General features: G+C 40.8%; 1 protein-coding gene across 5 annotated transcripts in view; it reads left to right on the top strand.

The window, feature by feature from the left end:
• The first annotated feature begins 724 nt into the window (after positions 1-724).
• PTBP2 (polypyrimidine tract binding protein 2) overlaps positions 725-22,475 on the top strand; it is a 45,710-nt gene continuing 23,959 nt past the window's right edge. For 4 of the 5 annotated variants that reach the window (XM_031054646.2, XM_013130418.3, XM_013130411.3 and 1 more), the window contains exons 1-3: positions 725-870; positions 2,323-2,353; positions 13,641-13,716. In XM_031054646.2, coding sequence (XP_030910506.1) covers positions 863-870; positions 2,323-2,353; positions 13,641-13,716 — 115 coding nt within the window. In that variant the 5' untranslated portion in view covers positions 725-862. The remainder of the gene's footprint in view (positions 871-2,322; positions 2,354-13,640; positions 13,717-22,475) is intronic. The other variant, XM_013130415.3, reaches the window with a different exon arrangement.

The following is a 22,475-nucleotide window of genomic DNA, read 5'->3' on the forward strand; positions in this document are numbered from 1 at the left end:
CAACAGTCGAGGAGGAGGGAGACCAGGGTAGTAAAGCATAGTGGAATTGTTCCAGGTATAGATACATACATGTTTAGTTTCTGGCTCTTAATTCTTTACTCTGACTTCAGGTTTGAACGCAGTTCCTGTACACAGCCCTCTCTAGACACTCTGTCTCAAACAGCGTAAGATTTGTGACAAAACACCCAGGCCGGGATATGAATAATGAAAGGACATGTGTATTTTGAAGCAGCCACATAAAGTGAATCCTTTGTACCCTGATATGGTAGTTTACAGATAGTTTCTGTGACCGGTTTGGTTTGGAAGGGACATTAAAGACCACCCAGTTCCAAGCCCCTGCCAGTATCTCAGTGTTTAACATCTCAGTGTTAGAAGCTTCAGGCTTAATGTCTCCTTTACACAAAGTAGAAAGGCTTATTTGCGTGCTCCCTGTCGGTGCTTGCCTTGGGGATGCCGGGCCCGGCGCGGCCTCTGCACAATTCCATGGGAAGGGTCCTGCTCCCGGGCCGGGAATTGTGTTCGCGCTCCTGAGGCGGGAAGCGGTCACCCCGGGGCAGCAATGGCTGTCGTTATCCCTCCCCTTCACCGCCACCAGCTTCCCGCCCTCGGCGGGCCTCGATCGCACCACCTCCGGCACCCGGCTGCTGGCAAAGGCTTCAGCATCGCCAGCGGCGCATGCTCGGTAGCACTGCGCATGCTCGGTAGCGGCGGCGCGAGAGGGGGGGCCGGGGAGCGGAGTGCAGCGATCGTTAACGCTCGGCGGTTTCCGTGCAGGCCAGGCCGCCATTTTCTGACCGTGTTCTCGTCCGCGTTGCCAGCGCGGTTGCCAGTCCCGCTTGCCCGCGATCTGTCCTGCTCGGCGATGGACGGGTGAGTCGCGATCGCGGCCGTGGCACTGCTGCCGGTCGGTGGTGAGACCCGTCCCGGTGCCAGAGGTGTCCCTGAGGCGGTGGGGAGCGGCCGCTGCCCCGGCGGCGGTGGGGACGAGGCGGGCTTACTGCCGCGGGACAGCGAGTGGGAGGAAGGGGCTCAGCCGCTCGGTAGCAGGGACCCCTCGGCGGGGTTTGCCGTTTGAACCGCCGAGGGCTTTGGGCCGCCTTCTACTTAGTGTAGAGGCGCCGTCCTCTAAAGGGGGAGCGCGATCTGCCCCATCCGTCCCCTCCATCCCCTAGTGCTGTCGTTCTGTCCCGCCTTTGCCTGCCCGCAGCCCCGGGTGCCCCCCTTCTCAGCCGTGGGGAGCCCCTTCGGGCTCGGGTTTGTTTTGGAGCTGGCTGGAGGGGAGGAGCGTTGCCAGCAGGAGCCAGATGTCGAGCTCTTTTGTTTTCAGGAACTGCCTAATAAGCCCTCTGGCTTCTCCCCCCTCCTCAGGTAGAAAGATGCCTTTATGCGTGCCGGAGACTCGCTGTGAAGGCCATAGAAGGGAAGGTTTAGAAGGAGGCAGCCATTCAGGACAGAGAAGGCCAGGGCTGGGCAGTCATTGTACACAGGCCTTCTTTTTGTTCAGTCTGGTGGTTGTAGCCTTCCTCAGTGTAAATACAACGTCTTGCAGCTCCTATATGTCCTATCGAGTTGTTTACTCTTCTTCAAACAGAAGCAATCTCTTTTGTATGTTACAATCGCACAGCCTTTCAACTGAGAGTTCTAAAGGCTTTTTATGGTTAGTTGTGATTCTAATGATAGGAGTTGAAAAGCCCGTCTGAGTAGGCTTGTTATTAATGAGTATTACACTGTGGAATGCTTTCACATATCCTTATTTTGCCTTTTCTGTTGGTGCGGGCTTAGGTTCCTTTTGGTGTGAGTTATGTTACAACCTCCAGGAAAAAGATGGGCCTTGATGTACCTGTTGCAGAGTTTCATATAGGTGTAACTGGTTAAATTTCATAGAGGCGTACCTTGTTAAGCTTCATGTATGTGTACCTGCCAATGTGCTCCTTTTTACAGGCTAATTTAAAGCAATGTGTTCATTGCTTTCTCCTGTAAGATCTGTAGGGTAGGCTGTGTTGCTGAACTAACAGTCTAGTTAATAGGTGTGTAGAAAAGTTCTGTATTTACAAATTCTTTCACTCTGTGATCACAGAAACCCGAATTTCCCCTATATAGATTTCCTGGCAGTGCTGCTTTGGAGTCATGCTTGCTTTAAGACTTTGGACTCTGGCTTTTGAAAGTTGCTTTTGTACTTGCCCTCAGCCCTGCTATGTTCTTTGAACCTAGCTTCTCGATTGGGGTAATTGTTGGCTATTTTAATGGCACTGCTTTGAAAAGTTGGCTTTATAAGGATGAATTGGTTGACTTCTTGTTTTTTTTTCTCTCTTTTCTTTACAGCATTGTCACTGATGTTGCTGTTGGTGTTAAGGTAGGATGCGTGCTTGGCAAATAAGGGGGCATATTGTTGATACAAAGTGAACTACTTTCCGTGTCAGTGATTTGAAGTTGTAAGATTTTAGCTGGTCATTGTCAGCTGATATTTAGTCAGCAGTATATGCTTTATTAACCAAAAATCCCTAGAGATAACATCCAGGCTCTACACAAAAGACTTTGCCAGGCACTGAACTATAAACAGTGGCACTAGAATGTAGTGGTGTCAGCTTCTTATTTTTAAAGCTTTTTTTTTTTTTTTTCAAAACAGTGCTTTCTCATTGTTACATGGTGACTGTAAAAGACATGTTTTCTTCTCCTTCCCCCCCATCCAAACCAGTTACTACTGAAGCTAAAAAACCCACTAAAATATGGGAGGTAGAATTTATGGTGTTTGCTTTGCTTTACTTTTTATTTCTCAAGTTGTTATGAACTTACTGTTTTTATTAAAACAAGGGAGGAGCTTCCAAATCGTTGGAAGTAAAGTAATTTTACTTTTTTTTTAGTAATCGTGAAGTAAGTAGTAATTTGCTTCACTTCTGTGTCCAGATCTGTTGTGGGAGTTAGTACTTTGTAGAAGCAGACTGAGAGATAATGAGAATGCAAAGGTAATATAGGACAGGGGAACTTGAGCTTATGTTAAGGAATGTGTGCAAGCAATTTTGTTTCAGTAGAAGAAGGGGAAGTTTTCTAGTGCATACAGTGAAGTCTTCACATTTGTCCAGGGACTGCTTTATCACCTGAAGCTGCTCTGTGTTAACTGCTTGGTTAGCCAGGTTTTGTCTAGTAAAGCTCTTTAGCTCAGGTTCAGCATTGGTCCTGCTGGATTTGGTCTAATTCTTATATAATACAGCTAGCTTGTAGATACAGCAGCTATTCTGCCAGAATGTATACCTGTAGTATGTTTCTCAGCAAGCTTGCTTTTAGGAGAAGCTGTAAGAAGTCGGTTAACAGATCTGGATCTGTCTGGCCCCGCAGGTTCATGCGATATTGAAGACAAGCTTAAAATCATTCTCTGAATCAAGAGGAAAAAGTAATTCAAGTACTCTGTGGGAGCTAATCCCAATAAGAAACACAAACTGACATGCTTGTTTCTCTGTTGATGGGGAGGAAAAAGTGTCAACTGATTAAAACTATATTTAATAGTTTGAAGGAATGCTTGAGGAAGTTCATGTCTTTCAGAAGTAAACTGCCCCCATAGTTGTGGGGCAAAATGATTTATAAATTGCCCTCAGTCATGTCTGATGAAACAATTTCAGGTAGACCATGTGTTGCTTAAGCCTTAAATTCTGACATTCTCACTTCAGGAGAAGTAAATGGTTATAGTATCCCTTTCATTTGTTACTATGAGTGACTGAGGAGAACTTGAGTGTTCATAAAGTATATTGTGTGTAGTAGGATATTGGAACCCTATTTTCAGATACTAGACATGATGAAATGACACTTTGGATGACATAAATACTTCCTTTTGTTGATTGTAGAAATTGTATTATGAATGTAATATAAAGCAAGCAAGCCAGGTGTATCAGAGGTAGTGATTAAAATCAATACAAGGAAAGGCTTGTCTCAAGAACTGTGCTCTTTGCCTTGTAAAAAATGGACTTCCTCTGGATTTTAAAAGGAAACAATCAGTTTGTGCACAGAAGTACTGGGAATAAATATAAATGGTGATGGTTTTCTGAAGAAAGCCGTTAAATATGGGAAGAGTAAACTGGATTGTATTCTGGAGCTTCTGTAATTGTCTGAAGGTATTAATAGGAATGGAAAATGGAATTTCTTGCTAGTTGGTGTATGCAGTTTGGGTAGCAGTCTGTGAGCTTCAGCAATGTTTCATGGAAGGCCGTGTGAAGCATTTGCCTTTTAAGTTCTCTGATGACTGTTCATAGCTCTTGATGAACTGATGTTTTACAGTTGAGAAATGCTTAATTGGTAAGTGGTTTATAAACTACCTGGAACATTCATGTGGCCTTTTCCTGGCTGTTATCTTTTCTTTGGGGTGCTTTGGGAATGTGTAGGGAGCAAGTTTTGAGTCCAAGGAGTTACATCAGCAGTGTTAATGTGCTTTTTACACTGCTTTTACCGTGATTGAATGGATCTTGGAAGTGGATAGGGAAATCAACTTACCCAGGACATTTGTTTGACCTGATGCTTTCCTGAGATTTTCTACCTACTGTATTATGCTCATCAGTCAGTTATACAGCACGTTTGTGATACAGTTGTACTTGGAGAAAGGAATTGTGACATATGACACTTTTGCTTGGAAAACAGGGAACTGAACGTGTTGCAATTTTACACCCCTTTGTAAAAGAGTAATAGTAGAAGTTAACTAGTCTAGGAATCGCCTATGAGTTAAAAAAGGGCTTTTGAGCTTTGGGGGCTGCATGTGGGCAAGGCAAGTATAAAGTAAAAGGAATACTTGCCTATAATGTTTTATTAACAGTTTTACAGTCTTGGAGTTATAATGAGGCTGCTAAATTTGAAGCTATTACCAGTTATTTGTGCTGTTCGTGATTTGATTGAAACCATTTTTGCTCATTGAAGTGTTGAATGTGCAATCTTGGGTTTATTTATGTGTTGAGTCACCAGAAATTAATGCCAAAAGCTGAGGAAAATATAAAACTCAAAATGGAGGTGGAAAAAATGACACATACTCTTTGAAAACTTGGTTTACACAGAGTAAATGTGGGGATTTGCACAACTCAAAATATGCAGTGGGAGCATGCTTCCAGGCTAAAACCTGTCAGAGGAGCAGTGTGCTTTAATTTCTGAAGGCGTTAGAACATGTCAAAACCCAGTAATCTTCTAAGTACATGTGAAATAATTCATATTTGATTTGGTCTTTAGTGTCTTGCTTTGCTCACCTAGAATTCATGGCAGCAAGGAAATGGTACTCTGCACAGTTTACCCCTTATTTTCCAATTTCCAAAAGAACAGGAAAAGAATGAGCTTTAGCTCTGGATCTGATATGACTTTGGGAATTCCCTTTGTATAGAAGCAGTTGGTACAAAGTGGTTTTGAATAGAACAGAGCTAAGGATTCTGGTAATGATAATATATTACATAGTTCATTGTTTGTTTGAAATGACCTGCTAGTTACCTACTAATCTCAGACTTGTCATTGTTCACTGGCTATATTGGTTTGAGTACCAGAATCTAATAACTGCAGCTTGAGTTGCTGGCTTGTGTTCTCTTTGCAGCTATGATGTTCTCTTTACAGTTATGATACTTTAATCTCGATAAGTTAACTGATTTGCACTTGGAGTGATACAGCCTTTTTCAACTGTTGAAGTGAACGTACAAAGTATATAATGTAACATTTCTCTGAGTAATTAAACGAGTCTTTAGAGGGGTATAAAATGTGATGTAAAGAAGATACATCACACAGGTGCAGGGATAAGTTTGGTGACATTTTGGTGCATATTGAAGGTGGTATTTCTCTTTTACAGTATTGCAGTGGGTGCCACTTGAGTCAGATGTATCGTCTTTCTCCTGCATGGCATGTGTAGCTGTGCTGTAAATGGGGACTGAACAATTGAGTGACTCATTTAGTGTATGTGCATTGCACATTTCATGTACAGTGGCTGAGGTGTACTTCTGCCAGCTGGGAAAAAAGAAGCAGTCAGAAAAGAAGTAGTCATTCCTTCATGAATGTGTTATTTGGTGTATAGCAGCTGGGAATTTGCAATGCTGTCAACACCGCTTTGGGCTGTGCTGGCCAAAAACTGAACTTCAGCTTGCCAAGTGTGGACAGCCCCAGCTGTACTTAGGAGGGAAAACCTCATATATTCCTGTAAACATTGTTTCGTAATGTCTAAAGATTCAGGAATGGCCTTTTTCCTCTCAAAGTCAGTACATCAGCCTTTGCCTTATGCTTAAGAAAAGAGGCAGTCCTTGGTGTGTATGTAATTGATTATGTTATGATTGGATAGAAGATGCCAAGAAGTGCCCTCCTAGTACTTTCTGGTAGGTTTGCAAACAATAGCGTGTCCCAAAGTCACCCTTTTTCGAGGTTGCTGAAATGTAACTTGGGGGATTATAATAGTACTGGGGAGGGGGAACCCGTGAGAGACACAGGCATAGAGTCGTAGAGAAGAGGGCATGAAGTAGAGGTGTTGCTGCTTTTTTTAACTCGAGTTTTGAGGAGTAATCTTTTTTCTCAGAAAATGATTTCAGAAAATTTCTCAGAAAAAAGAGGCCTGCCCCTTTTTTGTTTCTAATAACTGAGAGTGTCACTATGATGGTAGTAGAGACATTGTGACTTCTTATGTGAACTGTACATTATATCATGAAAACGTGTAGGAAAAAAACTCAGAAATTCTAGCAAGCAGGTAAGTTGAGACTAAGCTTAAGAAGTGAGAAAATACATGTAAATAGCTTTTTCCTTTCAGTTTCTTCTTCACTGTTGGAATTCTGTATACTTAAAAAACCCCGTGGAATAGTAGGATAAAATACCTGGCTGACCATTTGAAAATCCGTTTTATTGTGTTTAAACTATTACAATAATACATTTGAGCTATCTTTGCATATCTGATATAACTACTAGTATATTCCTAGTAGATTAGACAAAGAGTCTGCTGAGAGCAGTGATATGAGAAAAATGGGTTGGTTGTGAATTAGATGAACTGTTTTAATTTTGTGTTAGCCAGGATGATGTTCTTAAATCAGATTTGGTTTTCAGTAATACTTAGTTGTAGCAACAATAGACAGCAAAAAATGTACAGGACATTCAAACAATAAAGTGGGAATGAAGCGTGACGATATTCAGAAGTTCGGAACTGGCATCTGAATATGGCTTTTCAGCAGTGGAACATAGCCTTGGTGATAAAAATCCACCAGCTTGCTACAGTGAAACATACTTGCTCTCTTTTTTAACAGAACTGTAAATTTACCCTGTTGAAATTACTTTCATACTGTGTAATGTGTGGAAAAATAAGGAGAGCAAAATGGAGAAGAAAGAAAAATGCTGGAAATTAGTGTACTCTGCAGCAAGCATGTGTCAGTGTGGGGAAGGCTTAGTGTACCTGTTTGATTTGTTCTGATGTCTGCCACTAGTTGGAAACGGAACACTTCTATTTGCCTCTTAATTGAAGGGGTTGTAGAAGGAGAAATGTAGTCACCTTCACCATCTGAAAAATAGGAACCAATACCAGCATGAAAATACCTTTTCCGTTTCATAGAGTTATAGAATGGTTTGGGTTGGAAAGCACCTTAAGATCATTCAGTTCCAACCTTCTGCCACGGGCATGGACACCTTCCGCTAGAGCAGGTTACTCTAAGCCCCTGTGTCCAACCTGGCCTTGAACACTGCCAGGGATAGTACTGTCACAGCTTCTCTGGGCACCCTCTGCAGGCACTTCAGCACCCTCACAGGGAAGAGCTTTTTCCATCTAAGTTGAACTTCCCATTTCATTTTGAACCCATCAGCCACTGAGTATTTCTCATTTCTTAGCGCTTTAGGCCATGTTTTCAGAGTTTTGCAAGCTATTAATGGGTCTGTGATGTCTGATTTAAGGGCTTGGGGTTTAGAGCTGCAAGTACATAGGTTCTTAGCTTTTCATAAAATCAGGGTTTTCATGAATGCACAACATCAGTACTGAATTATAAACAAAATAGCACTAAATCTTTAAGTTATTATTTCAAATTGCAGAAAAACAAGTAGAAAATACCTTCTTTTCATATTGGATCTTTTCATACTGGATTTTACTTTGAGATCTAGGAATTGCTACTAGAGGACCGAATTGGTACGTCTCTGTTCCATGACTCTAACCAGAATGCAAAGAACGCATCCAGGTGGTAGCTCTAGTGAGTAGTTCTCACCTGTTCTAACCTACTACCAGTTATGTGCAGCTCATTCAGAGTAACACTTTCTTCCCTGGTAAAATTGGAGTAGAAGGTCTGAAATGCTGGTATAAAGTCTGTGTGCTTCCTCCTGGAAGTTTGAAGCATCAGTTGGTATTAAACTCAACTCTTGCCTGCTCTTTCATTACAATTGAAAGTGTGAAGATTTCCAAATGATGTTTAAGTGCAGATGTGATTTTTTTTTTTTTGACTCTTCAGTCCAGCTTGATCTTCAGATCCTTTGGAGAAATTTGGCTCATTTCCACATTGTATTTTGAGAACCTGGAAACTTTTCTGAGTAGCTGAGCCTTGGCTCCTTTCAACTTCAAGCCTTCTCAGCTTCCCTTGATTGCGCTCTCAATATCTGCTAACTTTGTGTTTTCACAAAGTAGGTTCATGGCATATACTATGCGTATAGTTAAAAAGAATAAAAGCTTATTTTTCTTTTAGATTCTTCTTTACTGAAAAAAATGAGTGCAAAAATGGTGAAGCTAGTTGTTAGGGTAGATAAACAATGTATGCTGGGCTGAGGACAGCATGAAAGCGAACTGAAGTGGGGAAAAAAGGAGAATACTGATAATAAGCATTGAAAAGTGGTCATATTCTACCCAGTTAATTTGATACTGAATTAAAAGAAAGTGATGTTATCCATGTAAGTAAGGTTCTTATGAAGTGGGAACAGGCTTATAGTTTAAAATGTATGATTTGTAAAATACTTATTAAATCTACATGGAACTTATTTTGGATTGTATATTTGGACGTGGCTTGCCCTGTCCCGAATGAGTCTTCTGTTATGATCCTAGATGTTCAAGAGATGTAACAGCCTATTTACCACGTAGATTGGGTGTTTTGACAGTAGTGCGTGCAGTCAGAGCATAAGGCAGATCCAGTATTTCTTCTGTAAAAAGTATGTGAGGGTGTATTTATGCAGTGTTTCATTAAAAATGTATCCTGTCAAAAATGAAGCATTCATCAAGTTCTGAGCCATCGTGTGTAAACTGAAGTTTAGAAATGCTGCGTGAAGGGGTTTGAAGTGTGTTGTCCTGTCCCCCAAGTTAAATTCAGACACTGAATATTGAAACAGTGTGCTTACAAATGTGTATCTATCAGAGGGGAGCGTTTCATGTCTGTGTTGGAATTCCCATATGCTTTTATTCCTCTCCCATACCATCAAGTTTCTGCCTTTTTCTTTTAAACTGTTTCCAGATGTTGTAAGAAATAAGTGTTTTACAATGCTGTTAGATTTCTTGAAATCATGAGATCTGTCTCCTGGCTTGTCATAGCCCTTGGGAAATCTGTGCCTGTAGGCTGAGAATGACTGACTGCAGTAAATGTGCAGTGCAGCTTAAGTTCTCCTTTTTCCTTTTATCTAGGGGAGGAGTACGGGAGAGAGAGGAAAGTAGGGTGGGCGTAAGCATCCTGTTCTTGAGAGAGGTTTGTAATATAAGCAAATTTGGGTACCATGAATGAAAGGATTTATCAGAAAAATGTGGTTTTCAGTATCTTTGAGTGTATTCTGCCTTTTTTAGTGGGAATTAAAGAAATTACTTCAGATGATGCTGTTGACTTTTTAACAAAGTACAGTTTTGTCACTTGTTTCCTGGTTTTAGTAATATTGGTTTAGTGTTCATGTAGTGTATCTAGACATGCTTCTAATAAGCCTTTTGTAATACACTCAGTTTGTTATGTTAGGTTTAGCCAGAACTTTTGCTAAGAGTCTCTTCCTAGCATGGAATTATTGGGCAAAGAGCTGATAATGTTTCTCTTGTATAAACAGTTGTCAGAAAGGTACTTTGCTTAAAACACTAAACGTCTTTGGCAACTCTGAAGCCAGAGTTGTTACGCTTGAGGGTTTTTTTTTCTACCTTGGATGTAATAAAACCTGGGGAATGATTGAAATATTTCAAGCCCTATCTGGAGGGTGAGGGGAAGATAGTTGGCAAAGACTTCTAAACAGTATAGTTTTGTTTAGCCTGGAAGAATAGTATGACTGGAATGACTTCCTGACATTACATAGCTACTTAATATAACTGGTGATAGCATGAAGCTTCATAGTAGTCTGGTGGGGGAGGGAATCCAAAATCCTGCTACCTAAATCCAGCTTGTGTAGTGAAGAATTGTGACAGTTAAAAGCAAGGAGCTAGAAGATCTCCTTTATGTAATTCCACTGGTTGATGCTATGCATGAACATGCTGCATGCTGGTCTTGCACCACGGATGGAAAAGCTCTCATGGAGTCCAGGGTGTCATAACTTGGGCTTCCCTGAAAGGATATAGTGACCTCAACAAAATTGAGGTGCACTCACTGCAGAAAGTTAGTTTGGCAATTCCCTTGTTTACTTTGTGTAGCAGTGTTTTGGCAGATGCTGGTTTCATGAAGAAGTGTTCTACATTGATCTGAATAGGAGTTTGTCTGTCATTGAAGATTAATATATATTAATGGTCTTGACATTGGCAGGAATAAAAATATGGCATAGAAAACTGCTGCTGTTGAGGACTAGCTGTCAGGTGATGCCCTATTAATAGTATAATAGCAGTTTGTACTTCTTATTTTGTCCTTTATAATCTGCTTCCCTCGTGCTAAAATGGACATTCAGTTTGTCTCTACCATGTTGCTATTGTAGGAACTATCCTTTACAGTCTGCTGAAATAAAACCACTGTGTTGTTTTCTGTTTGTTGTTTTAGAGTGTATATTTCTGTGTGTTTGTGATCTTCAGTCTTGTTATACAAACTCAAACTTGCTTTCATTCTTTAGAGTACAGCAGTTTACACAAATGGGGAAAAGAGTTAACTGAACATTGCTCTGGGATCTTGCATTCTTCACTGAATCTGATCTGCTGTGTTCTTCAGAGATCTGAGCTTAGTTTTCTTACCTCTGAAACACTCAAAAGAATTTACCCAAATGGGTTGAAAGGTTTCTTTGCTTTGCATGATTTGACTGGCAGAACTGGTATGCTTGAGAATAAGACTAGGGAATGTTTGAGATGCTTGAGGAATGGTTTATCATTCTGAAATACATGTGTGAGAGAGCTGGGTGATGAAGAACTTTGCCCTTGGAAACAAGTTGCCAGTCCTTTTTGGCTTAGCACCCACTAAAAGAAGATGCACATAAACCCAAAGCCAAGCACCCCAAACCACTAATTGCATAAAGACTTCTCTCTGGTGAATAAGTATAAGTAAAATAATTATTTATGTCTGTGCTCTTCTTCAGGAGGTGCTTGTGTCACACAGTATTACCAGTCTTAAAGGGAATGTATTTGCTTACTTGAAATGCTTATATTAAACAGCTTTACCAGACAACTGTCATCTTAAGATAGCCCTTTCTGAGGTAAACGACAGTTCCCAGGCAATTACTGCCTTTGATTTTGTAATTTAACTGCTCTGTGCCCAAGAACATGGTGATTGAAGTGCAGAGGTATCTAAGCTGCTTAAGAAATCAAAAGGAAAAAGAACCGTATATATTTAATTACTCTCATGATAGGAGATACATTCGTCTTTTCCCAAAAGCTTAACAAATACATGTGGGAGTGAGTTAGCAGAGGTTTGCTCTGCCTTTGTGGTTTCATGGTGAACTGGAAGAACATTCTGTATCCAAACCTGGACATTTGTGGATCAGACTTATGAACACTGATTTGTGACAATAAGACAAATGCAGGCTTGATGATACATGCCAGTATAAGGAATTCACATTTGCTTGTTCTTCTGAAACAAAATTGTTAAAACTTTTCCAAGTGTAATGACTAAATCTTGTGATTGACTCTGAATGTATTCATGACGTTCGAAATGATGTTTCAAAATGAAGACTCTTCACTGTTCATGAAACACAAAAATACAGTAACTTAATATCCACTCTGGGTAATTTTTGCTCCTTTTGGATTATTCTGCTGTGGGTTAAGAAATAAACAGCTTTTTGAAAGCCTGATTTACTAGGAATGAGAAGTTCATGGAGTCACTCTTGTGTACTGTTAGTTAGCTGCTGCTGAAGTAACTTCTTGAAGCTGAAGACAACTAAAAGTTGAGATATTTCAGAATCGTAAAGTTCCTGCAGGTTTGGGGAAGAGCATTCATTGTACTGGGGATACAATACATAGTAACTGCTGTGCTATTGGAAATGAATGCCTGTCATATTAAGGGAAGAAAAAATGCTGCTGAGTTATCGTCGTATGCCTGACTATGGACTGATTAAGTCTCTGCTGCTACTGCTGCTTATTCAGTTGAGCTGTCCAGGCTATAGACAGGGGCTTCCAAACAAGGAAGGAACTGCTGTTATCACTGAGTGAGCTAATACTGGTAGCAATCTTGAACTTTGCAGTATTCTAGCTATGTAAATATTATATTAGAAAACTAGAACCAGTGCCTGGGTTGGTGTATTATATTTGAAGTAGAAAGAAGGGCAGTCTAAATGTAGAGTTTCCATAACTTCTCTAATTTGTTTTTCAGTTTTACCCAGCTACATCTGATTAGAGATCTATCCTTAGTTTGAGACACATGGTCCTTCTCATGGTCCTACTTAGTCTTGGTATCAGGCATTACTCAGTTGTAAAGGATATCTGTTGTTGATTTGATAGGCAGCTTTGTTGACTGCTGTGTACCCTTAAGAGCTAAGAGTACTCAGTAAGATTCTTCAGAGCTGATGTTGAAAACTGAGTAAACTGTACTGGCTCTGTGTGTGCAATACACATACAGTAGCTCTTAAAACTAGTATGTATTTCAGGTCTGAATTAAACTAACATATTGTTCTGTGTATGAACACATACAGTGCACTATGATTAAATGGGAAAGGTTTGATTTTATGCGTCTTGCAACCCTGCTGCCTAGAAAGGTGAAATCCTCCTGTTATTTTAGTGTGCAGTATTGAGGTGCAATGTAAACCACATTTGCTGACTATTCTTGAGATGCTCTTGGAATGTTCACAACAGGATGAAAACCAATGGGTTGTTGGTTTTTTTTTTTTGCTTGGGGTTTTCAATTTTGTTTTGTTTGGGCTTGTTTTGTTTTGATTTTTTATAAATAGGGGTGTTAGAAGCAAGTTAAACACCGTATTTCTATCTGTATGGATTTCCCTTTCAGTTTCAGCTAGAATTATGTAGTATGTACATATATTCCAATAGTAAACTAATAAGTGAATTTAAATGTGACTGAAATAGCCTAAATATATGTAATTCTAATAATATCTTTATTGGAAATGCTGGACACGATTATTGTTCAGTTTTCATTGTGTTTGGAGGTGGCTTCAACTGTGCTTAAGCTGCTTTTATTTCAAAGCTTGCCATGTAAATATACTGCTTTACTTGGATTTCAAGTTGTTGCACTGAACTGAAAAGAGGAAGTCTGCCAAATCGGAAGAGGTTTGGTTGTGCTTGCTTAAGTTCTTCTAAAAATTTTCTTATCTTTAAAAAATCACAAAATAGAGCAAAAAAAAATCTCTTACTGTCTCTTTCTTTTTAGAGAGGATCTGACGAACTTCTTTCAGGCAGTGTACTCAATAGTCCGAACTCTAACATGAGCAGCATGGTAGTTACTGGTAAGTGACACCCTTTCAAAGGAGAAATCTATCATTTATACTTGGACTCATTTCCTATTTACAAGGGGAAAACACTGAAACCAGAATCTGTTGTGTTTTAGAGGGATAAACTGTTGGCTTGTTGTAGTGATCTTATATTTGCTCACAGACCTTGGGTATCTGAGAATAAGAATCCTATAAAACAAGAGACAGCTTTCAGCTGTCTGTACACTAAATTGTTGGTGGGTGATGGGATGAAAAATTACACTTGTCTGGCATAGCTGCCTGCAAAGTAAGGAATTGCAACTGCCAAGCAAAGGTAAACAGCTTAACAACTCCAGGATGACCTCCTTTTTCACACATGGACATCTGTGAGTCTGGGCATTGCAGGGAAGAACACTGCCAATTTTATAATGTGGTGTGGATTCAGAAGAGCAGAGTTCTGTGCTGTTCTAGTTTAGGCTCCTAAAGCAGGAAACTTCTCACTTTGCTCCTTCAGCCTGAGATTGCAGTGGTAGAATCTCAGAATGTCAGTGTGAAGTGGGCATGGTTGTTCTTTAGGCACATTGCTGGTGATGCTGGGTAGAAAGACTTCATGAAATGTCTTTTATTGCAGTTGACACTTCTTTACAGTTAAGATGCTTTGAGTTTGCTTGGAAGGCTCACTTCAGAGGTCTTTTGCTCTTTTCCCCCTCTTCCTAGGTGTGGAGGAATTGGTTCATGGCATTAGAGTGGTGCTGGGCTTTCCAAAGAATTGCCTGGTTCACTGCTTTAATCTGCCAGATCAATTTTTCTGTCTTTGTGCTGAGCAGTAGAGTAGCTGATACTAGTAGCAGACTCCTTCCTTTTAGCCTAATAGTAAAAGACTGAGATCTAGGGTGCAATTTCTTGTTACATTTAGGGTTGTGATGGCAGCTGTTGCCAGGATGGGTAGTTTTATACTTTTTCATCTTGCATCCTTAGCACAGGCAGAAACCCTCCCCCAACTCCACATGTTTCTGCTCTATTCTGTGTTGGAGTGCTCATACACTTGCTAATCCAGCAGTAAACTGTACTGCCAAGAAGCATAGTTTCCCTTGGAGCAACTTACTCATCACTCCCATGGCTGCACAGGTGCTAGATTCACTGTGGGGTGGAGGAGTGTGGTGGAGAGGAAAACCACTTCCATTGGCAGTTCTGTAACCAAAGGTGAAGAGATGATACTTCTTTGGAATAGCTCAGAAGTGGGATGCAGTGCATTCATAGCCATGTTAAAACTCCGGAGCATTCGTTGATCTCCCATGCTTTTCTTACTTCCTTCTGCTTCTGAAAGAGCTCCCTTGTTTTTATTTTGTTGATGTCCTCTGCATTCCTGAATATTAGTGCTTCAGTGCTTTGCCTTAAATGAGAAACTAGAATGAAAAGGAGTTTGGGTTGCATGTGTGTGAGAGTTTGGATTTGGGCAGTGGGAGGGAGAAAACATTGTCAACAGGACTAAATCCTGAATGTTACCAAATTTTCTGTAGGATTTCAGAGCCACTTTTAGTTCAGGAAAAGTAAGTGCAAGTGAATTTACCAAAGGGGAAAAACCTGAAATAAGAATGAATTTCATTATACGTTTTCAGACTGAAAAATACCGAAGCTTGTCTAAGATACTCAAACAAAAATAAAAAGAAGCTTATAAAAGGTGGAAGCAAGGATAGGTGGCCTGGGATGAATACAAATGTTGTCCAGGAAGCTAGGGATCAGGTTAGGAAAGCTAACGCCCAGTTAGAATTAAGCTTGGCTAGGGATGTTAAGGATAATAGGAAGGGATTTTATAGGTATGTAGTGGATAAAAAACAGAGTGGGAACAACATAGGCCCCCTCTGAAAGCTATCGAGAGAACTGGCTACACAGGACTTGGAGAAGGCTGAGGTTCTGAATGACTTCTTTGCCTCGGTCTTCACTGGCAAGGGCTCTGACCACACCACCCAAGTCTTGGAAGGCAGACGCAGGGACTGTGAGAATGAAGACTTCGGGCCCACTGTACAAGAGGATCTGGTTCAAGACCATCTTAAGAACCTGAATGTACCCAGGTCCATGGGACCTGATGAAAACCATCCATGGGTCCTGAAGGAGCTGGCGAATGAAGTTGCAAAGCCACTGGCCATCATATTTGAAAAATCATGGCTGTCAGGTGAAGTTCCTGATGACTGGAAAAAGGGAAATATAACCCCCATTTTCAAGAAGGGGAAAATGGATGACCAAGGGAATTACAGACCAGTCAGTCTCACCTCTGTGCCTGGCAAAATGTGGGAGCAGATTCTTTTGGAAGGCATGCTAGGGCACATGAAAAAGAGCAAGGTGCTTGGTGACAGCCAGCATGGTTTGAGTAAGGGGAAATCCTGCCTGACCAATTTGATGGCCTTCTATGATGGGGCTATGGAACTGATGGAAGGGGGTAGAGCAGCTGACGTCATCTACTTGGACTTGTGCAAACCGTTCGACACTGTCCCACACGACATCCTTGTCTCTGAATTGGAGAGACATCAATTTGATAGGTGGACCACTCGGTGGATAAAGAACTGGCTGGATGGTCACATGCAAAGAGCTGTGGTCAACGGTTCAGTGTCCGTCTGGAGACCAGTAACGAGTGGTGTCCCTCAGGGATCGGTGTTGGGACCGGTCTTGTTCAACATCTTTGTCGCTGACATGGACAGTGGGATTGAGTGTGCCCTCAGCAAGTTTGCCGATGATGCCAAGCTGTGTGGTTCTGTTGATACGCTAGAGGGAAGGAATGCCATCCAGAGGGACCTTGACATGCTTGTGAGGTGGGCTGATGCCAACCTCATGAAGTTTAACCATGCCAAGTGCATGGGTTGGAGCAATCTCAGGCACAGCTACAGGTTGGGCAGAGAAGAGATTCAGAGCAGCCCTGCGGAGAAGGACTTGGGGGTGTTGGTTGATGAGAAAATGAACGTGAGCTGGCTTCGGTGTGTGCTTACAGCCCAGAAAGTAACCGTATCCTGGGCTGCATCAAAAGGAGCATGACCAGCAGCTGAAGGATGTGATCTGCCCTTCTTCTCTGCTCTTGTAGAGTAGAATAGAATACCTGGAGTATTGTGTGTAGTTCTGGTGTCCTCAACATAAAAAGGACATGGAACTGTTGGAACAAGTCCAGAGGAGGGCCACAAGGATGATGAGGGGACTGGAGCACCTCCTGTATGAAGACAGGCTGAGAAAGTTGGGGCTGTTTAGCTTGGAGAAGAGAAGGCTGCATGGAGTCCTCATAGCAGCCTTCCAGTATCTGAAGGGGGGCTATAGGGATGCTGGAGAGGGACTCTTCATTAGGGACTGTAGTGACAGGACAAGAGGTAATGGGTTAAAACTTAAACTGGGGAGGTTTAGATTGAATATAAGGAAGAAATTCTTTACTGTGAGTGTGGTGAGGTACTGGAATGGGTTTCTCAGGGAGGTTGTGAATGCTCCATCCCTTGCAGTGTTCAAGGCCAGGCTGGATGAAGCCTTGGGTGATATGGTTTAGTGTGAGCTGTCCCTACCCAAGGCAGGGGGGTTGGAACTAGGTGATCTTAAGGTCCTTTCCAACCCAAGCCATTCTATGATTCGATGATTCTAAATCCTTTTCTCCTCAAAAAGCTCTTAAAACACTGCTTTGATTCCTTTATGTGAACTTAGGAAGTTGATGTATTTAACATACACGGTTTTGTTTCCTCCCTCTTTAAGTTGATTTAGGTTTTGGGTTTTGTGGGTGTTTTTTTGGGGGGGGGGTTAGTGTTGAGGATTCTTTTCTTCTCAAAGAATAAGCATTTGTGAGAGGGTTTTCAAATTAATTGATGCGTTGCATATTAAATAAAACCTTGATATATTTCCAGGCATCCAAAACCATAACTGACTTCTCAGAAATTCATTCACAAACAGCAGTGCTTATGAGTAGTGGCCTGATTTGTTTAGTATCAATTCCCCGTTATAAAAGCTTCCATATTAATTGGGTAATATATAAAGGAGGTTGATGAAAAGCGATCCTAACCTAACAAAACCCCCTGCGCTGAATGCGGTGTTCTAGTTAAAGCCATTCTGTATAGAAGTCAGTGGAAAGTGAGCTAATTTGGTTTGGGTTTTTTGGTTTTAAGCAGTTAGTTGGGATTGTAATCAAATTTCTCTTTTGCCTCCCTGCCTTTTTTAAATGGCATTAAAAAACCTCTGTAGAGTAGGTAAATACACAGTTCAGTGTTATGCTGAATGTATCATCCCAAAGCTGTCTTTTGTTATCATGGGATTGGAAGTAGTTTTTCTAGACTTACACAGTTTACAAGTTCAGACTGTAAACTTTGTGATTAGATCTTAAATGGGAACCCATATGTTAATTTTTCCATACCCATCTCCTGAAGCCAGATGAGTTCAAGTATTGTTTATGTCTGAATTAATGTCTTCCTTTTGCTTCAGTTCTCTTGTTACTTTTCAGAAGAATTTGAAACTTCCATGAACAGTTTTTTTTGGTTTTTTTTTAGCTGTAGCAAAGGTTTAGTAGTGATGAGTCTTCTCTAGCGCTTAGTAGAATCTGTACTTACTGATTAAGTTCTTTGTAAAGGAGACAAGTTGTAAAAATTAGCTTACTCTTAAAACTAAGACTTTTCTTGCTTTTTATTCTTAAGAGTTTGAAAGTGTCATGATTTTATGAGACCTGGTCATTGTTTTCTGGAGGACGCATAATCACAGAATCCCAGACTGGTTTGGGTTGGAAGGGACCTTCACATCATCCAGTTCCAACTCCTGCCACGGTCAGGGACAACTCACACTAGAGCAGGTTGCTCCAAGCCTTGTCCAGCCTGGCCTTGAATGCTGCCAGGGATGGGGCAGCCACAGCTTCTCTGGACACCCTCACAGAGAAGAGCTTCTGCCTTTTTTGAATACTCTTGCTCTAATTCTATTTCTTAGAGAAAGGCATGAAAGTGCCTGCTTTTGCTGCCCTATAGGGAGTCTTATATATGAATCCCTCTCTATTTTTTGGTGAAAGAAACCTGCAGAATTGTTGGGCAGACTTTTAGTTTGCATTCTTACTGATTATTGAACCACTGGCAATTTAATAATATAGAATTAAGGAAGATGCTAGCATTGTTGACTACTGTCCAGAAGACATTGCTCAAAGTACAAGGCAATACTGGAGCGTTTTCTAACCAGCTTTGTCATCAGGATCCATTCTACAGACTATAGATGAAATTGACAGTGTCTTCTACTGGGATTCACTGCAAGTCAAGTGACTGTCTTAAGTTCTTCATGTGTCTTTTGCAAAAGAACAGCCTTAAAAGAAAGCTAAAGTTGGATAACTGAGGATGACTTCCACGTGAGTTCTGGTACCACATAGTTCTGATCTTGTATTTCCTGCTTTAGACATAATTTGATTACTGTCCTTATTGTTGTCACATTTCATCTCGGTTAAGCATTTCTATTTAAACATTCAAGGTTATTTTTCCTTTTTCTGAATGAGTTTGAGCAGTATGGCAGAGCATCAATCTGCAAACACTGAGGAAACAATCACATCTACTAGCTCACACTTCATTGCAAGGGAGGCCAGCTTGTTGTGTTTTAGGTCAGCATTAGATGTTTGAAGTTTCTGACATTGATAAGTTGAAGTTGCATTGTCAAAACTGCAGACCTGCTACTTCTTGAACTACTCCTAGTGTTTTCCTTCAGCTTTTCTGAAAACATCAACGTTTCTATCAGAATCTTGTCTGGTTTGGCCTCTTTAGAGAGCACAACTGTCTTATAAAGATCTGTGAACTAGCTGTTTTTTGTTCTGATGCCCAGCAATGACTGCAAAGGCAGTTCAGGTAAACTACAATGTGATTTGGTAATGGGATTCTGAGAAAGCAGAGCTGAAGCCAAGATACTTCAGACATTTTTTTTGCCTCTGTATGTTTCTGAAGTCATTAGTTATGTATTAATCGATGTTTATAAGGACCTCTAGTGACAGGAGAAGGGGTGATGGGTTCAAACTGAAACGGGAATTTCAGATTAGATCTAAGGCAGAAGCTCTTCCCTATGAGGGTGCTGAGGTGCTGGCACAGGGTGCCCAGAGAAGCTGTGGCTGCCCCATCCCTGGCTGTGCTCAAGGCCAGGTTGGACACAGGGCTTGAAGCAACTTGCTCTAGTGTGAGGTGTCCCTGCCTGTGGCAGGGGTTGGAACTGGGTGAGCTTTAGGGTCCTTTCCAGCCCTTGTCTTATTGCTGCAGTCCCTGATGAAGAGTACCTCTCCAGCATCCTTGTAGCCCACTTCAGACACTGGAAGCTGCTCTGAGGTCTCTGCACAGCTTCTCTTCTCCAGGCTGAAGACATCAAAGTAAAATTGGGTATTAGTTAACATTAATGATGCCTAAACATAGGTAATTTACTTCTGAAGCTTGCAAATTGATTACAGTTAGTAGTAATTGGAAAAATCTGAAGGAGGACAGTACATGTGATTGGAAAGTGTAAGAATTTAATACTAGGTTATAATTTAAATTTCTCTACAGATATACATAGGTGTGTGGATGTGGATGAACTAAATTAATGGTTGGACTCGATGATCTTAAAGGTTTTTTCCAACCTAGTTGGTTCTGTGATTCTGTTCTATGAGTCTATAAATGTTAATGCTTTGAATGTATCTTCTTAGAAATTAAGAAACTTCAAAAATCAAGCAAAACTCCCAAACCTTCAGAAAGCCTCAGGATCAAAGAAATAAATAGTGGCTATTATTATTAATTTAGGTAATACCCCCTTGTCCTGTTCCTACAGGCCCTTGTCTAAAGCCCCTCTCGAAGCTCAGTTCCTGATAGGTGATAATCTTTCTACTATTCTAATATTGATTGGTCAAGATTTTCCTTTGCACATTGCCCATGGTAAAAATCCACCTGTTCCTACTCATTGTTAATGCTTTAGTTCAAGTGGTGAGATTTCATCAACGTAGTAGTGGCCAAGCACAGCAAGGGTAATGGGGTATAAAGTACTTGGAAATAAAAAGTGTTCCAGAACACGCTTCTGCTCCCCAAACCAAGAAAAAAATCCGCCAATCAAAAAGCATAAGTAAAAGTGAACATCTGACCTTTTAATTATAACATTAACAAATGCAGCCCTCAAAGAGCTTTGTATTCTTCATGTTTTTATCTTATTTTTGAGTGTAGTGTCTCCTTCTTTTTTTAATGTTCTCTCTCCCAGACACTTCAAAGACCAAAGGTCTCCTCTTCCTGTATTCTATTTGTAACATCAGGCTGGGTATATATATTTGAGAATCTCAGAAACAAAACCACAGTGTTTTTTCTGTAGCTGGTTGTTTTATGCAGATGATTGTGTTTAGTAGCCACTGCAATATTACATCCCCAGGAGGAACAGAGGAAAAGACAACTGATAAAATCAGGGGGAGAAACATCCAACAGCACAGTTAAAATGTTCACGAAAGCTTTCTTTCATGCCTGTGTCATAGCTCTGTCATGTCACCTAAAGGTGCTGACTGGAGTAAAGGTTGGACATGATGATCTTAAAGGTCTCTTCCAACCTGGTTTGATTCTGTGAACCTATGACTGACTGCTGAAGCTTAGAAGTCCTTCTGCCCATACTGCTGGTGGCTGAGCCAAGCTGGAGCCTCCAGGGTTAGAACAGTGCACTGAGCTTCTCAAGGACAGCTTTCACATCTGGGACTTAGACCTGGTCTCCTATTGTCCTGCAGGTTGATAGGACAAGGGGTGATGGGTTCACACTGAAACAGGAGAAGTTCAGGTTGGATCTAAGGCAGAAGCTCTTCCCTGTGAGGCGCTGGCACAGGATGCCCAGAGAAGCTGTGGCTGCCCCATCCCTGGCAGTGTTCAAGGCCAGGTTGGACACAGGGGCTTGGAGCAAGCTGCTCTAGTGTGAGGTGTCCCTGCCTGTGGCAGGGGCTGGAATTGGATGATCTTAACTTCCTTTTCAACCCAAACCATTCTCTGAGCCTATGAATCTATTATTTCATTGCTTTTCTCTTGGTCAGATATTTATTGTATGGATATGTCTTATGTTCTGCTTGTTGGCAGCATTAAATTTAATATATATCAGCTAATGTGAAACAAGAAGTGCTTTCTACAATAGCCATAGCAATGGCTAATACTATTAGTAAGCTTTCATGTATAAACTGAAATGAAGGGTGGGATAAATGTTTCAGAAAAGCCTAAGTATTTACATTTGGGTTTGTAGTTGCTTGTTGTTCTGGACTGACAGATGTGAAACAGATTGACTCCTGCAAAATGGATGTTTTATTAGTCAAGGGTTTAAATAGTGCAGAGAAACAGAGGCCTAAAATCAGCATCTTGTCATGAATTTTTAACATATTTTCCCTTTATTTCCAGGAAATAATAGGTGAAAGCAACTTTTTACTGGATGTAAAATCCTTGCACATAGCTGTATAGTTACATTACTACATTAGGATATTTTTGAATATAGAAGAAGGTTATTGTAAATAAAAGCCACATATCTGAAAGGCTTTATATAGTTTCAAGGTTAATGATGTAATTTTTGCCACAAAATGCTTTTGAGACTGTTTTTTATTATTATTTTTCAGGAAACACATAAATTGTGTGCAAAGAGAAACTCCTTTCTGATGAAATCTTACTACAGTTTGTTTTCAAAAGTAGTTACCAGCAGTTACCAGTTACTGTTTGCCAAGAGTTAGGCTGAATTTTAAGCTCAGATTTTCTCCATTGAATCTTCATATTGAACAATTGAATGCCACAGACTTAGAGTATTCCTGGTGTACATTCCATTTCATTTTATTGCTTATTTGGGTAGGTTTCTGT

The sequence above is a fragment of the Melopsittacus undulatus genome, chromosome 6 (genome assembly GCF_012275295.1).
Source record: "Melopsittacus undulatus isolate bMelUnd1 chromosome 6, bMelUnd1.mat.Z, whole genome shotgun sequence".
Classification (NCBI taxonomy): domain Eukaryota; kingdom Metazoa; phylum Chordata; class Aves; order Psittaciformes; family Psittaculidae; genus Melopsittacus; species Melopsittacus undulatus.